At 39.1% G+C, this 16,975-nt stretch overlaps 3 protein-coding genes and 1 pseudogene across 3 annotated transcripts; 3 read left to right on the plus strand and 1 right to left on the minus strand.

Moving 5' to 3' along the window:
* On the plus strand, positions 344-3,646 carry LOC18777262 (cytochrome P450 CYP736A12). The gene is made up of 2 exons (XM_020563953.1): positions 344-1,092; positions 2,588-3,646. Exons 1-2 carry the CDS (start codon positions 364-366, stop codon positions 3,431-3,433), a joined length of 1,575 nt encoding a protein of 524 aa, XP_020419542.1. The 5' UTR covers positions 344-363; the 3' UTR covers positions 3,434-3,646.
* Positions 4,018-4,876, plus strand: LOC109949183 (cytochrome P450 CYP736A12-like). Its single transcript, XM_020563955.1, has one exon. The coding sequence runs from the start codon at positions 4,035-4,037 to the stop codon at positions 4,791-4,793; it is 759 nt and encodes a 252-aa protein (XP_020419544.1). The 5' UTR covers positions 4,018-4,034; the 3' UTR covers positions 4,794-4,876.
* On the plus strand, positions 6,783-9,626 carry LOC18776738 (annotated as a pseudogene).
* On the minus strand, positions 9,472-16,078 carry LOC18777882 (coatomer subunit alpha-1). The gene is made up of 5 exons (XM_007210362.2): positions 15,869-16,078; positions 15,403-15,626; positions 14,148-14,642; positions 10,791-13,823; positions 9,472-9,709 (listed from the first exon to the last, which is right to left on the minus strand). The coding sequence occupies exons 2-4, from the start codon at positions 15,608-15,610 to the stop codon at positions 10,870-10,872; spliced, it is 3,657 nt and encodes a 1,218-aa protein (XP_007210424.1). The 5' UTR covers positions 15,611-15,626; positions 15,869-16,078; the 3' UTR covers positions 9,472-9,709; positions 10,791-10,869.

Below are 16,975 nucleotides of genomic sequence, written 5' to 3' on the forward strand. Positions count from 1 at the left end.
TTACAACTCACTAGTTAGGTTCTTTGAAAAACAAAAAAAATGTCATTCCATAATCGAGATCAAGTAAAAAGCAAAAGGCTAGCAATGAGGGTGTGCAATTGGTATCACCTCACGCAATTTTCATAATTGTGCGTCAAAGTTGGTTTGCTACTTAAAAATCTCAAGACGGGCCAAAATTTTGCGTGTGGGGCTGTCCAAATCTAAAGGCGGGCCATGTGAACAGATGTGTATTGACCCCATCTTGTGTACTTGGGTCCACTTAAACTCAGCCGTTGAATCTGTCTGGATGAGATCCAACGGCTAATTGTAAAAAGAGTGGTGGGGGACGGCTGGAACTGTATAAATAAATATCAAACACCTTGTATGAGTAGAGCAAATGCCCCATCTCTCAATGCACAGAAAGCTAGAATGAGTCCAACAATAATAGCCATCCTTCTGGTCTTTCTCACCTTCCTCTGCTCTCTCATCCACACCATAATCACTGCCTCCTCCTCAAGGCCAAAACTGCCTCCTGGGCCTCGGGCACTGCCAATCATTGGCAATCTTCACATGCTAGGCAACCTCCCACACCGCAGCCTCCAACACTTGGCCAAAAAATATGGCCCCATCATGTCCATGCGCCTAGGCAACACACCCGCCATAGTGGTCTCCTCCCCCACAGCTGCAGAGCTTTTCTTGAAAACCCATGACACCATTTTTGCCAGCCGCCCCAAAGTTCAAGCCTCCGAGTACATGTCCTACGGCACAAAGGGCATGGCCTTCACTGAATATGGTCCATACTGGCGGCATATTAGGAAGCTCTGCACTCTGCAGCTGCTTTGTCCATCAAAGATTGAGGGTTTTGCTCCACTGAGAAGGGAGGAGGTGGGGTTGTTTATTCAGTCGCTGAAGAAAGCCGCGGCAGCGGGTGAAATGGTGGATCTTAGTGAGAAGGTTGGTGGGCTTGTTGAGGACATAACATATAGGATGGTTTTGGGGAGTAAAAATGATGATATGTTTGATCTCAAGGGGACTATTGAGGAAGCTCTGTTCTTGTCAGGGGCATTCAATATTGGTGATTACATGCCTTTCCTCAGTCCACTTGATCTTCAGGTATGCTTTACATATCCTTACCAAACTTAATTATTATTATAATGCACTGTTAGATTATATATCATTAGTGTCAACAAAGTAAAGACAAATTTCAGGACTTTTTCATTTACTAATTGTCAATTCTCAACGCGTTGCTTTTGGAATGAGCTCACTCTCGTCGCTAGGGGTGGGCGCGGTCCGGTTCGGTCCGGTTCTCACCTCAAACCGGAACCGAAATCGGTATTATTTAATCGGTCCGGTTCGGTCCGGTTTAGGCAAAAAAATTTCGAAACCGGCCGGTTCGGTTCTAACCGGTTCCGGTCCGGTTCTGACCGGTTCCGGTTTTGAACCGGATTATTAATTTATTATTTTTTTAAATTTTTTTTTTTAAAAAAAATTTAAAATTTTTTTAATAAAAAAATTATAATAAATAACTTATTTTTTTAGCTTAAAAATGAACAAATAATCCAATTCATACATTTAGAAATTTTTTGAAGTTGAACTTGGAAAATTAGTGATTATAGAAGTTAAAAAATGGCATTAGATTTTAAAATTTTGTAAAAATATAAATATAAAATATATGACCGGTCCGGTTCGGTCCGGTCCGGTGCGGAGAGATGTAAAACCAGAACCGGAACCGGTTGAAACCGGTTCGGTCCGGTTCCGGTCCGGTTTGTTGACTTTTTTGGTCAACCGGTTTTTTTTCCGGTTTTTTTTCACCGGTTCGGTTCGGTGTTCCGGTTTTCCGGTCCCGATGCCCACCCCTACTCGTCGCCATTTTCCTGTACACACATGCACCCAAAATCACAAATAATATGAAAAAATGAAAGATTGGCGATATCCTTCTCACATTATATTAATTATTTTCGTTAATGGCAAGGTTATTATGCATATGGCTCCAATCAGGTTTGGCCGGCCGGCCAGTTAGTATTCATATTATAATATGTAAAAGATATATATGATGAAAATTATATACGGCCAGGTAGTGTAATGATGAGCTCCAGTTTCTACATGGCGTAAGCAATTGAGAAATGCTTTGAAACCCATACTGGCTTTGTAATTTTTGATGAAAATTATGTGTCAGTTTTTTCACATAGCTATGTTGATGCCATTCTTAGTTAAGGAATTTGCATGAGTTGGAGAGTCACATGATAATTAGTGGAGGAGACTTATACCATTGTGAGTTTTTGAGCCTCTGCATTTTCTTTTGAGGGAAGTATGCTACCTCCATATGTTTTCTTGACCTCTTTGATTGTTGTTGTGATCTCATTATGCTTCGTTTTCGTCAAGTACTGAAAACAACATTTGAATTTGGGCACATTGTGTTTTCTAATAGTCAGAAAGTGTGTTACTGCTCTGAGGATAAACTATAGGAAGTTGCTGTTCAACTGTTGTAGGTTTTTTGTGCAGTTAGTTTTTTTTTTTCTTCTATGTTTCGCTCGAGGACTAGCAATTTTAATGTATCATTGATCCTAAGAAATATTATATATCTTAACCGTATCTTCCTATCATATAGGGATTAGCCAAGCGCATGAAGAGAATTAGCAAGACAATTGACCAACTTTTCGAAAAGATAATTGGGGAACATGAACAAGTTTCTAAGAGCGGGCAAGTACAAGACCATAGTCACAAGGACTTTGTGGACGTGCTGCTTTCATTGATACACCAACCATTAAATCCCAACGATGAGCAGGTCTACATGATGGAACGAACAAATGTGAAAGCCATCTTACTAGACATGATTTCGGGTGCCTTCGATACTTCAGCTACCGCCATAGTTTGGACCCTTGCGGAGCTCTTGAGGCATCCCAGGGTAATGAAGCATCTCCAGGGAGAGATCCAGAGTGTGATTGGAACGGACCGAATGGTGGAAGAGAGTGACTTACCGAAGTTGGGTTACTTGAGCATGGTGGTCAAGGAGAGCTTGAGGCTGCACCCAGTTGCACCATTTCTAATCCCACATGAATCCATGGAGGACATTACAGTTGAAGGATTCGACGTACCCAAGAAATCGAGAATCTTTATAAACACTTGGGCCATTGGGAGAGATCCTAAAGTATGGTCAGAAAATGTGGAGGAATTTTACCCTGAAAGGTTCATTGATGGCAATATTGATCTTCGAGGGCATGATTTCCAGCTTCTACCATTTGGGTCTGGTCGAAGAGGGTGTCCTGCTATGCAACTAGGCCTAATCACAGTTCGTCTGGCTCTAGCAAACTTGGTCCACTGCTTTAACTGGGAGCTCCCAAGTGGCCTGAAACCTGAAGATTTGGACATGACTGAGAAATTCGGATTATCGCTGTCAAAAGCCAAACACTTGTTTGCCATGCCCACCTACCGCCTATGCAATCAACTTTCATAGTTCAGATCAGACTTCAAAGACATTCATCTATTTGTAATTGATATGCTTAATTATATTCCCTTAAACTCTTACTTAGAAGGAGTGGATTAACGAAATGCATCAAGAGCATGATATATATATATATATAGAGAGAGAGAGAGAGAGGCGTCTCTCAAATAAAATTATTTGAGGGATCCTTCTAGGACAAAATAAACATCAATTTCTTACTATTTAGATCTCGTTTCGTTCTAGGATCATGCGTGGGGGCATACTTGCTACATCACAATTACAATGACTGGCGTCATTCAACCCGCCCATTCTGCTACAACTCTTCAAGCATTCATTCCTCTTTAAAACTCTTCTCCTACCTTCCTAAGAATTTGACTTTGCATATATGCTAAATAAGTACACTTGCATGGTCTTCAGCTGCATTATTTGATCCCATTTGGCATATTTGGGTCAAGTCAAACTCAGCCGTTGAATCTCTTTATTGGATGAAACCCAACGGCGCATACACACAAAAAAAACACCTATTTTTTAAAACGTAGGGTGGTCATCCGGCTGTATAATTATCAAACACCTCCTATCAGTCTAAGTAAGAGCAAATATATGTACATGAATAATGTCTCTCACACCTCCTATCAGTCTAACTATGATTGCTTCAGCAATAGCCATCATCCTCCTCTTTCTTACCTTCCTCTGGTCTCTCATCCAGAGGCCAAGATACCAAAAACTGCCTCCTGGTCCTTGGGCGCTGCCAGTCATTGGTAATCTCCATATGCTAGGCAACCTCCCACACCGCAGCCTCCGAGACCTGGCCAAAAAATATGGACCCATAATGTCCATGCGTCTAGGCACCAAAACCACCATAGTGGTCTCATCCTCTGAAGCTGCAGAGTTATTCTTGAAAACCCATGACACCATTTTTGCCAGCCGCCCCAAAGTCCAATCCTCCGACTACTTGTCGTACGGCACAAAGGGCATGGGTTTCAGTGAATATGGTCCATACTGGCGGCATATTAGGAAGTTGTGCACTCTGCAGCTTCTTTGTCCATCAAAGATTGAGGCTTTTGCTCCATTGAGGAGGGAAGAGGTGGGTTTGTTGGTTGAGTCGCTGAAGAAAGCCGAAGCGGAGGGCCAAGTTGTGGATCTTAGTGAGAAAGTTGGTGAGCTGATTGAGAGCATAACGTATAGGATGGTGTTGGGGAGCAAAAATGATGATACGTTTGATGTGAAGGGAATTATCGAGGAGATCATGTTGTTGACAGGGGCAGTCAAGATTGGTGATTATTTGCCTTTCCTCAGTCCATTTGATTTTCAGGTATGTAAAGAAAGCATGTTGATTTTTGCAGCATTCATATGTTTTCCTTATAATCAATAGTAAATTTGGCTTACCCTCCAAATTGGAGTGTTATTAATAGGAGTGTTATTATAATGGATACAATATAAAGATTCAACCTCATCCCCCACCTAAAATGTTAATTTTATATCTAGTTTTAAATTCTTGTTAAATACTGCCTAACCCTATCTCGAGAAAAATCCACACTTAAGGAACACCACCACCACTACACTACATGTGAGATTTTAAGAAGATTATCTGTCCTTTTACTCTATGAATTACACCTTATTAAATAATAGTAGAAAAATTATAATAAAAAAAGTAAAAAAGTTGATATAGATTCAAATTCTCATTCAGGAATTGGGTTTAATTCGGATTTGCTGACTTTAGTATAAGTCCTTTGATTTTTGTGCTACATAGAATTACATTCATTTTTTAATATTTTTTGATGTATTATTTTTATTATATTATTTTTAAAATCAATTTTTGTTCCAATGTTGCCTCTTATGACTTGAGTCAGGTAATAGTCATTTATGTCATATTGCCTAAACCCTGAACCCTATTGCCTATTGCATAGGTATATATATTTTTTTTCATATTTTTGACAATGTGTAATAGTATTTTATGTACCTTTTTTTACGTAACATGCAATTTTATTTTGTCTATTTTTTGTACTTGACTTGTAAGTAGTCTTCTAATTTATGTTCCTTAGTCTTGTAATTTGTGTTTCTAGCTTATAAGTAACTCGATTTATCACTAAATTTTTTTCGTTGCTAATAATAACACTATTTACTTATATGTTAGGTACATAATTTAATATAGTTGCTTGTCTGATTGATTGGTATAATATATGGGTCTTTACTTTTTATTGATTAAATTATATTTTATCCTTATATTAGGAACATTATCAATGAAAGAATTCAAATTTTAAATTCTGAAATTCAATTACAAGGAAATAATGCATTGAATTTAAATTTTCAATGTGTTTTCCTCAAAGGGTAAAATCGATACAACAAAATTAATAATAAATGTCAAATAACCTATAACTGAAACAAAAAATGCAAAGACTAAACCCAATGACATCTAATTATTGTTGGACCTAGATTTAGGAAGCTCTAAAAAAAGCACCTTACCTCCTCTGGCGAACACGGCCCCCACCCCTATATATATTAACAGTGCTTTTGGATGAGGAAATTTAAAAGTACAAAGGATTTCATAAATGATGGAATTTAAAATGACGGAAATTAATGTTCTAGAATTTGTAAAATTTCTTTTTTGGGTGACAGATTTAAAACACGAAATTTAATCTATATTTGTAAAGTTATCTTTTTTAAAAACTCAATCTCTTTTGAGATTTTAGAAATGACGACTTATAGATAGAATTTAAAGTTGGGATTTATGACCTCCAAATTCTATGTTTTTTCCCACGCAGAATTTCTAAATTTCTATGTTTTTTTATCCAAACACGGGAATTGGTTCATGTCAATTTAGAAATTCTGAGTTTTGTCAAAATCCCAAGTTTATTTCCCTCATCCAAACGCACCGTAAGAGTACTGTTAAACAAACCCTAAAATTAACTGAGTACACCCTACTATAAAAGTATATACTGAATTACTGATTTATCCTAATATAAAATGACCAAAAAGGATATATGGAATTGTGAAACAAATATAATTTTAATAAGTACACCCTACTAACCATATTCAACCTTAATCAATAGATTGCTTGTCCTATTATTTTTTTAACGAAAGAGGTGGTGATTGCAAGAAGTTGGAATTGCAAAAAAAGTGTCAACAGTTTTAGTAGAAGCATAAATCCATATTAAAAGTCAAAGATTTATAAACACTATTAAAAAAATCAAGCTGAAAATCAACTATAAAATAATGCTACAAATATTAAGGTGTACCATGGGTATTTTTAGTAGTTTTATAGGGTATACTTAGTTAATTTTATATTTTAATTCAAATATTAAAGTGTACTTAGATTATAGGGTGTACTCAATTAATTTTAGAATTCGTTTAGCAGCACTCATATATTAATCTCTCTGTCTCCTCAAAATCATTTATCTGGTCTTTCCCCACAAGATCCGACGAGCCACTAGGAGGCGAGGAGGCCTCATCTGGATAATTATCCCTATTAGCCCTCATCTGGATAATTATCCCTATTAGTCTGAGGGATTTTGATAGTTTAGCCTTCATATTTTATTGTCACTCGTTAGGGAGGGTGAGGATGAGTATTGAGTTACCTTAAGATTGTCTCACGTCACTTTTCCACTGTGGTTCCACCCATGGGAGATAGTTTAGGCTTATCAAACACCTCCTTGTGAGCAAATGTATGTCCACCGACACTCTCTCTCACACCACAGAAAGCCAGAATGACTGCTTCAGCTAGAGCCATCCTCCTCCTCTTTCTTACCTTCCTCTGGTCTCTCATACTGAGGCCGAGACACCGGAAACTGCCTCCTGGTCCTTGGGCGCTGCCAGTCATTGGTAATCTCCATATGTTAGGCAACCTCCCACACCGCAGCCTTCGAGACTTGGCCAAAAAATATGGACCCATAATGTCCATGCGTCTAGGCACCAAAACCACAATAGTGGTGTCATCCCCTGAAGCTGCAGAGTTATTCTTGAAATCCCATGACACCATTTTTGCCAGCCGCCCCAAAGTCCAATCCTCCGACTACTTGCTTTACGGCTCAAAGGACATGGCTTTCAGTGAATATGGTCCGTACTGGCGGCATATTAGGAAGTTGTGCACGCTGCAGCTTCTTTGTCCATCAAAGATTGAGACTTTTGCTCCATTGAGGAGGGAAGAGGTTGGTTCGTTGGTTGAGTCGCTGAAGAAAGCCGCGGCGGAGGGCCAAGTTGTGGATCTAAGTGAGAAGGTTGGTGAGCTGCTTGAGGACATAACGAATAGGATGGTGTTGGGGAGCAAAACTGATGATACGTGTGATATGAAGGGAATTATTGAGGAGCTTGTGTTGTTGATGGGAGCAGTCAACATTAGTGATTGTTTGCCTTTCCTCAGTCCATTCGATTTTCAGGTATGTTGTTGATTGTCGGAATGCTCACTCATCCATCTATCTATCTATCACCCAACCAGTAGTACTAGCTCTCACACAATCATGACATTCGCCGCCTTTGTTCTTGATCATGCATAACTACTCAATAATAATACAAATGAAAGATTGGCCCGTGTCCTCCTGTCTATAATATATAATTTGTTTCCGTTGGCTTCATGCTCATGCTTGGCGTTGCTCTCAAGCAATTGTTAATTTTATGTGGATTTAAATTCTTGCTAAATACTGTGTAATGTAATCATATTTCGAGAAAAATCCATACACTAGGAGCACCGCTACATGTGAGACTTTTAAGATTGCTTGACATTCGAAGTAGGGTAACATACCTCTCACATTACATGCGAGGCCCTGCGTATGGGTCTCACCCTATGCATCATGCATGTCTTCGTCCATGCTCATACTAGAACTGTGTCATTGATTGATTCCTAACTAAGGAATATATATGTATCTGAACCGTATCTTCCTCTTAATATAATATAGGGATTGACCAAACGCATGACGAGACTTAGCAAGAGAATCGACCAACTCTTAGAGAAGATAATTGGGGAACACCAAGAAGTTTCTAAAAGTGGGCAAGCACACCAAGGCCATCGTCACAAGGACTTTGTGGACGTGATGCTTTCGTTAATGCACCAACCACTGAATCCCAACGATGAGCAAGTCTACATGATTGACCGCACAAATGTGAAGGCCATCATACTAGACATGATTTCAGGTGCCTTCGATACGTCAACTACCGCAATAGTTTGGACCCTCGCTGAACTCCTGAGGCATCCGAGGGTGATGAAGCATCTCCAGCAAGAGCTCCAGAGTGTGATTGGAACGGACCAAATGGTGGAAGAGAGTGATTTTTCAAAGTTGGGTTACTTGAACATGGTGCTCAAGGAGAGCTTCAGGTTACACCCAGTTTCACCATTGCTCATCCGACATGCATCCATGGAGGACATTACAGTTGAAGGACATGATATACCCAAGAATCGACAATCTTTATAAACATTTGGGCTATTGGGAGAGATCCTAATGTCTGGTCAGAAAATGTGGAAGAATTTTACCCTGAAAGGTTCATTGATGGCAATGTTGACCTTCGAGGATATGACTTCCAGCTTCTACCATTTGGGTCTGGTCGAAGAGGGTGCCCTGCTATGCAATTAGGGCTAACCACAGTCCGGCTGGTCCTCGCAAACTTGGTCCACTTCTTTAACTGGGACCTCCCAAGTGGCCTGAAACCTGAAGATGTGGACATGACTGAGACATTCGGCTTATCGCTGACAAAAACCGAACACTTGCTTGTCATGCCAATCTACCGCCTACGCTAAATAAACACCCATCCATTTGCTATTGATATGTTAAATTCCCTCAAAATTATTCAGTGGGAGTGGCTTAAATAAATGTATCCATCAGTGAAATTTGAATAAAATGATTTCTGTATTAACAATAAATAAAAGGGGCAGTGTGACAAATTAATTAATAAAAGTAAACACCAATTCCTTACCATCGGCATTTCGATCTCTCTTTGGGGTCTACGACCAAGCACAGTTGAAACACTTTTAACCCTGGAACTAATCCGAGATCAATTGCTTATACATAAGGCTTGGCTAAAGATGATCTTTCAAGTATGATTAACTTATAAGGGCAACAAAGTGTAATCATGACCATTTAAAAATAACTATACCATGAAACATTCTGAGGGCATACTCTGCTTAATATTACATAACACCATCTCAATGAAAAAATTTGCTCAAACTAGATTCAAAATGTTCACTAGGAGTAATACACCATTGCCTGCGTCTGAAAAATAAAACAAAAACAAAAATAGCAACATAGTTGCCAAAAACAGAACATTTGTCCTCCCCCTTCCCTTCTCAAAGCTCATGGTTGTCTACAAAACAAAAAATAGAAGGCATAAAGTTAAAGTGTACGTTCAAACTTCGAAGAAAGACCCAGTCTCATATAGTATTATGAAATGGCTAAGCGTGAAATTTAAAAATAAAATGGTTTTGCAAGAGAACAATGTCAAGAGTGAAAATTGCACATAGAACACACGTTGAACTACAACTACAACACAAGTGCAACAACTTTATGATATAGAACACACAAAAAACCTCGGACGTGCAGAAAAGAATTGTACTCTACTACATCTACTGTACAAGAAAACTAACACAAATGCACACGAAACAGAAAAGCACAACAGAACAGAACCACAAGACCACACAGCTGATTATAACAGTGAATACAAAACCAGACCCACAAAACAGTATAGAACAACTAACAAAGAAAAGAAAAACAGAAGTGTGACAAGGCCACCTCTGCAATTACATGTTCAAGTTATTAGTTTAACAGCTCCATATAGGTTCCACTGTGATAAGCTGAAAAACAATATCCATGAACTAGTCCGTGACCCTCTTATTAGCTATTTATTATCTACATGTCAAAAACATCGAAACCCAGAGAAGAAGCAAAATGAAGAAAGAGAGCATCCAAGCAAGATGATAATAGAAAGCCAATCAGATAAACAAATCGAAAATAAAAAGCCAAACTAAAAATGAAATACCAAAAGAAAAAGAGTTCAAGGACATTATCTGCCAAGCCCTTATAACTTTATGAGTGGGATAACCTAGTAAATATAAAAATTGTAATACGAACGAATTTACCCATGCATGAAACAGATACAATAAAGATGTACAAGCATGAAATAGAACATTTCCATGTCCCAACAACCATTACCATCATTCTTATAAAAGAAAACAGTATATCTTCATGACTTTCAGAAAACAAAAAAGACACTGCTATAGATGAGAATGACTGGTCTGGTGCCACAGCAGAAAATAAAAATCATAATGTATTTTCACAAACGATTTTGAATCCATAGACTCAACAGATCCAAGAGACAAGAAAGACAGAGAAAACGAGACATCACAAACAATTCATTTGAAAGTTAAATCTTCTGCAACATTTCTTACCAATTAACTGGCAGGTATAAACCAATAAACATAAACGCTTCTTCAGCCAGAAGGATGAATCCTCCTAGTAGCAGCTTGACTATCGAACCTGAGTAGGAGAACATAGCAACCCTGAAGCATCTGCCCCAACCACTGCAAGATCACAAACAGTACAGAGCAGCCCTTCTTGGGTTGGCACAAACCGTGAGCTACAGTACGGGCAAGAGACATCCTTCTGTCCTCGGTAAATTGGTACATATGTTGCCCCACAAGTCACAAATGGGTTTCTGAAATCATAATTCAGTTGAGAGGCATCAGTCATATTCCTCTCTGCTCCTTGCAGCACTTGCCTGGCTGTCTTTGCTTGAATCTCGATGGTGGGGTTGGTTTCCAATAGCCGCCTGGCAAAGTTAGCTGCAGTGGCAAAGTTCTTTGCCTTGAAGCAAATTCTCGCTGCATTAACCAATGCAAGCCTTACGTGAGGCATTTGAAGATTGCAGTGTGTGAAATAAGCTGCAAGCTCCTGTTCACGTACTGGATTATCTTTAATTTCCCTTCTCTTCAGCTCCATTTGCAATCCCAGAACATACTCTCTCACTATTATAATTAACTCCTTAACTTCATCAACTTCCCTCCTTGAATCAACAACAATCAAAGGAATTGTGTGAAGAATGCCAAGGAAGAGCCTAAGAGCTTCAGTTAACTTCCCAGCTGTTGTAGCCTTGTAACCAGCTTTGAGTTTCTCTTCCAACTGAGAAAAATTGAACACAAGTGCTGGCGGGCCTCTCACATTTGGGGTAGCAGATTCATTCCACCCGCGCTCAACGGCAAGTGATATCACTGGAGTAGATGAAAATGCACGTAGATAGCTGTGGCTGCCAGTGTGAAGATCAAGAAACATGGGTCTCAAGGGAGCAAAGTTTTTGATTCCAAGTTGCCTGTTCAGCAAGCGCATTGCAGTATCAAAATTTCCTGCTGCTGCATGTTCAGCAGCAAGAGAAGATCTCTGGATCCAAATCTGGCTTACAGGCATGCCAATAGTTGGAGCAACAAAAACTGATGAATTAGAATTAACAGAAGCCCTTGGTGTGTCCGCTTCGGGGGGTAGCTCCAAATCTTCAAGGTCCCATCCTCCCCCTTCCTCATTTCCTTCAGCCACTTCCTCATCTTCCAATACAGCAGTGACATCTCCATTTTGCAAGCCATCAACATCAACCATGTCCAGCTCCTCACCCCAGTCACCATCAGCAGCCTCATCCTCTTCATCTGCAGCACCCCTGCCAATATTATCCAACCCACCTTCAAATATACCTCTCATGACTCTAAGAAGAGGCCAATCACCACCACACATAACTGGTGTTGGGGGCATCAAAAGAGTGGGTACTTTCCCCTGGGGCAAGGTCGGAACATTTTCTCCCAACTCAGCAGATAGCCGTTCAGCAACATCATGTAGGCCATGAACTGAAGCTGTGATGTAAGCAAGGGGTAAGTGGCCAACATTCTCCAAGATCTTAATACGCTCCTGGACATTGCCTAGATACAGTGCATTGTGGAACTGACCCATGACATCATTCTTAACCTCAGCAATTTTCAGCATCTTTGACAGCTTTTCCATATTACCAGTTACGAGATAAAGGAAAGATAGCCTCTCAAAATTTTTAGTCTTCTGGTAGGCATACTCCACAATACCTGCATTGCCCTGACGAAGAGCCTCCACCCCCAACCTATACCAGTAATCTTTTTCATCAATTGCTGTAGCGGATGCCACTGCAATTTGAATATTCCCACTCTCTAGGGCCAGATTGAATCTGGTTCTTTCATCTTTCACAAAATGGAGAGCCACTTCGGGGAACCCCTTCTGTTGCAGATAAGCAATCATTGCCTGCCCACAGAGCTGTGAGCTCCTTATCATGCTCATAACATGGTCATACCTCTTCTTAAACAGGGATAACTTGAAAATGTATTCGGTGGCATCAATAACTATGGCTCTGTTTTTCCCATCCCGATCCAAGCAAAAGATGGTATTTCCAGAAACCTTCGTGATGTATATAGGAACATCTAGGGTTCTGATTATCCCACTATCTCCATTAGGGAGACAATATTTTATGTGATTTAGAGTCGTGTAAATGAAAACACCATTGTCATCCCAGCCACCACTCTTTACACGGATTGTCTCATGAAGAGTACACTGGTGCACAAGCCTCTTGCTAGCAATAATAATGGCGTGTTTGCTGAGCAAGGCAACACTTTCCATGTCATTGGACCAAACAACATACTTGATGAAAGGGGTTTGAAGCTCACCAAGAACAATCCTCTGCTGGAGGTCAAATATAGACACTCTGTCCTCTGCCCTACACAGCAAATTACCTGTTCCGGCATAGAATATTGCATCAACAGCAAAAGGAAAAACACTCCTTTTAACAACCTCATTTTTCAAATTCTTAATCAAGACTTGGTTGTTGCTTTTGTCAAGCACAGCAAACCTATTTCGTGCCATAAACACAGCTGAACCTCCAACACCTCTCTTTGCATCTTGCATACTGTCACCCCTACTAATGCTGTCCTTGGGTATCAAATACAATTCGTAAGATCCCCCGTCCAAGTCTGAGCAAATAAGAACTGCATTTTCTGAAGGATTGTAAGAAAGAGTCCTCGGACTTTGATTTAAAGTGGTCGAACCAGGGCGTCGAATGGGAATAACTTGTGTGTCCCTTTGGGTTGAAAACTCATAGTATCGCAAGAAGCGATCCTTAGCATAGAACAGAGAATCACCACTCACTGCAAAGGCTGGACGTTCCCTCTCTAACTTAAATACGATCATGCCACTGTCATGACCTGCAGCCAACAGATTCATTTCAGGGTGAGATGAAAGAATCCAAAAACGGTCATGCTCTCGTCGGAAAGTTTGAATTCCAGTTCGCTTTGTTACGTCCCAAACACGGATACTTTTGTCTTCCGAGTTCGATACAATTATGTCCTGTTTGGCATGAAACATAACACATGAAACATTATTCATGTGCCCTCTCAGTGTGTCCACTTCCCAAGCCTTTGTATCTGAGAACAAAATGAACAACTCAGATTAATAACTACAATCACTCTAACCACTAGACAATTGTAATGATTACCCAGAAACACTACAATCTTTTGGGTACTAAGGATCCTGATATAATCAATCTTCGCCTATTTATTACAGACGATAACAAATTTTATACTCAGCAAGATCATTGTTTCGTGCACTCTCATGAAACTTAAATTACAACAAATATTTATTAAACAGCCCATGATTCTTATGAAAAATGAGATTAATAAGGTGACTTCCTAATATAGAACTGAATAATAAACAAGTAACAAGGAAGAAGCAAAAAGATCATGTGATACCATTCATCCGCCACAATTTAACTTGGCGATCATCTGCGCCTGAGACAATCAAAGGTAGGTTCGGATGGAATGAAGCCCAATTAACACCTCGATCATGCCCTTCCAAGACATACTTAACAACAGCATCAACACCACCAAAAAGATCTGTATTCATCTGACTTAGTCGTAGTATGTCATCTGCAGGGGATACAGTCTTCTTCTTGAGGGACCCAATATCCCAAACACGGACAGTCTGATCTAAGGAGGCAGATACAACAAGGTCTTCTTTAGGATGGAATGAGGCACACATGACATAATGATTGTGGCCTGTCAAAACTGAAATGCAAGTACGTGACTGCCAGTTCCATATACGAATGGTCTGGTCATCACTGGCACTAACAATCCATGGGTACTCATGGTGAAACTGCACGGTACGAATATAATCAAGGTGCCCAAGAAGTGTAAAAAGACACCTATGCATCTTATAGTTCCAAACTTTGATCTTATAATCATCCCCTGTCAAAATGCAACACAGCTTGATTAATGCATGAACTGTAACATTTACATATTAGTAATCTTCAGATAATTGTAGGGACAAAAACCCCTTTTCCGCAGGGCTAAATCTGTTAGTGCAAGTATGGAATATAAATCTCTGTCATGAGATGTAACATGGGTATAAATCAATAGAAAGAGGGCTTGCACGCCAACGAGATTTCATATATTTATTTATTTTTTTTCATTATTACTCCATTTCTAAATTCTAACATAATGATCTGACTCTACTAAAACTCAAAGTGACATCGAATTAGAAAACTTGGATTTTAAACTTTCTAATCTAAAGCCCAACAACATAATCAACATTAAAAGAAGAGGAAAACTAATAGGTTCGACTCCTTGATCATTCATTAGGCAGTACTGGTCGAAATAATACTATCTCAAAGTCATTCTTGCATTAGATAAACCTTCGAAAATTTGGGATATACCATGTTCAATGGCAGAGTGGAATCATCCAAACTAGTTACTCCACCAATTGGGACTTGATAAATCATATACTCCTGAAAGCATTCCATACTAGTACTTGGCTCAGGTTATAACAAATTCCCGTTTTCTTCACAATTAATTCCAATTTCGTTTTCCATTTTCTATTTACAGTTGCATTCAACCTAGATCTATAGGGTCCCAACAGAAACTAATCAAAAAAAGATACAACAATAACGAAATCCGATTGCATCTATCAAAAATCAGACAATTGAAAAACTATATATAAATTTGGAACCTCCAGACACAAAGAGAGGCTGAGATTTGTGGAAGTGGACACCGCGAACGGGCCCATCATGCTCGTCGAATCGATCAATGAGAGTCCCCATACGGTAGTCCCATAGCTGGATCACACCACTGTGAAGACTTGCGAGGATCCACGGTCTCTTACTGTGGAAGCTCAGTCCCTTCACTCTATTACTCTTCGTTTCAAACTTGGTCAACATCTTCACCACGCGATCACTGTAGCCAATCGAATCGCATCAAAATTCACCAATAAGGAAAATTCATTTCGGTCTGGTTGGTTGCCGAGAATCCGAAGCAAAATAAAAAACATAAACATAAACCTAGATTCACAATTTTCTTTTTCAGTCCCCACAATTTATCGGCAACCAAACAGAGCACAAATTCATCAAAACGCAAAAACCTAGGAAAAAATTGGCAACAGATCTGAATCGTAAACGAAATGATGACGAGAATTATACCTTAGATCCGATCAGTAAGTGAGGGGATCCAAATGACTCACTAATGCATCCAAAGATTACCTCCAGAACCTGATGTGCGTATGTTGTTGTGTATCTAGAGAGAGAGAAATAGCGCACCTTAGAGAGGGAGAGAGAGAGAGGGTGTGTTAATTTTAGATAGAGAAGAGGGAATTTTATTTTTAATAAAAAAAATATATGGCTTCGCTCGAGATGAGTATGGCCGTCTAATTGGTGTTGGATGGACGTGATCAAGTGGGAGTGCGTCACCAGAGTAAGCAATTTTGACTTCGAGTCTACGTTTGTTATTGCAAATATAAACCAATAATAGTAATTTTTGGGCAACAAAAAAAAAAAAAAAAAAAAAAACCAATACTTGTAATTTTGTAAAAAGCGAAAATTACAACTTTTTTTTTATTTATTGAGAAAAAAAATTACAAAACCAAAAAACACAAAATTAAATAACTATTTTTTTTTTATAACGCAAAGCAATATTGAAGTGGGAAAAATTAAATTTGGGGCTTCAAATACAAAGATAAATATTCTTAATTATTTAATCTACAAGTAACAAATTATGTTTTATTTTATTTGTTAGAAATAAATGAGGTCAAAAATAAGGCCAAAATATATAATTGGCGTACAAGGAATAATCCCATAAGCCACAATAGAAAAGAACATAAAATTACCCATAATTACTAAGGGAGAAAACTTAGTTCATCATCTTATGTTACTTCCATGTACAATTTAATTATAGCCGCGCCGTTATGTATATGGAGAGTTGGGCTGGGCTGGGCCAAACCAAAAAATGCATAGTAAAAGTTCAAAAATAAACATAAAGATTTAGCTGGGCTATAAAAACCCGTATAGCCCACAGCATGTCAAATAGTTAAAAACCCAAAACACTAAAATGAACTCTCTCTGGTTGCTTATTTGCTTTGTACCAGTCCGATTGGTTCACAATTCCTGTAGCGTTTGTTGGGTTGCATTGGTTCAGTCCAGTTTATTGTGGAAGATCTGAGATATGTACGTTTTTGGTCATTATGCCTCCTATCATATGAAAATGTTGCGTTTTTTGAGCAAATAATACTAAATTAGTAGCCTTCTATTCAT

The sequence above is a fragment of the Prunus persica genome, chromosome G5 (genome assembly GCF_000346465.2).
Source record: "Prunus persica cultivar Lovell chromosome G5, Prunus_persica_NCBIv2, whole genome shotgun sequence".
Lineage (NCBI taxonomy): Eukaryota > Viridiplantae > Streptophyta > Magnoliopsida > Rosales > Rosaceae > Prunus > Prunus persica.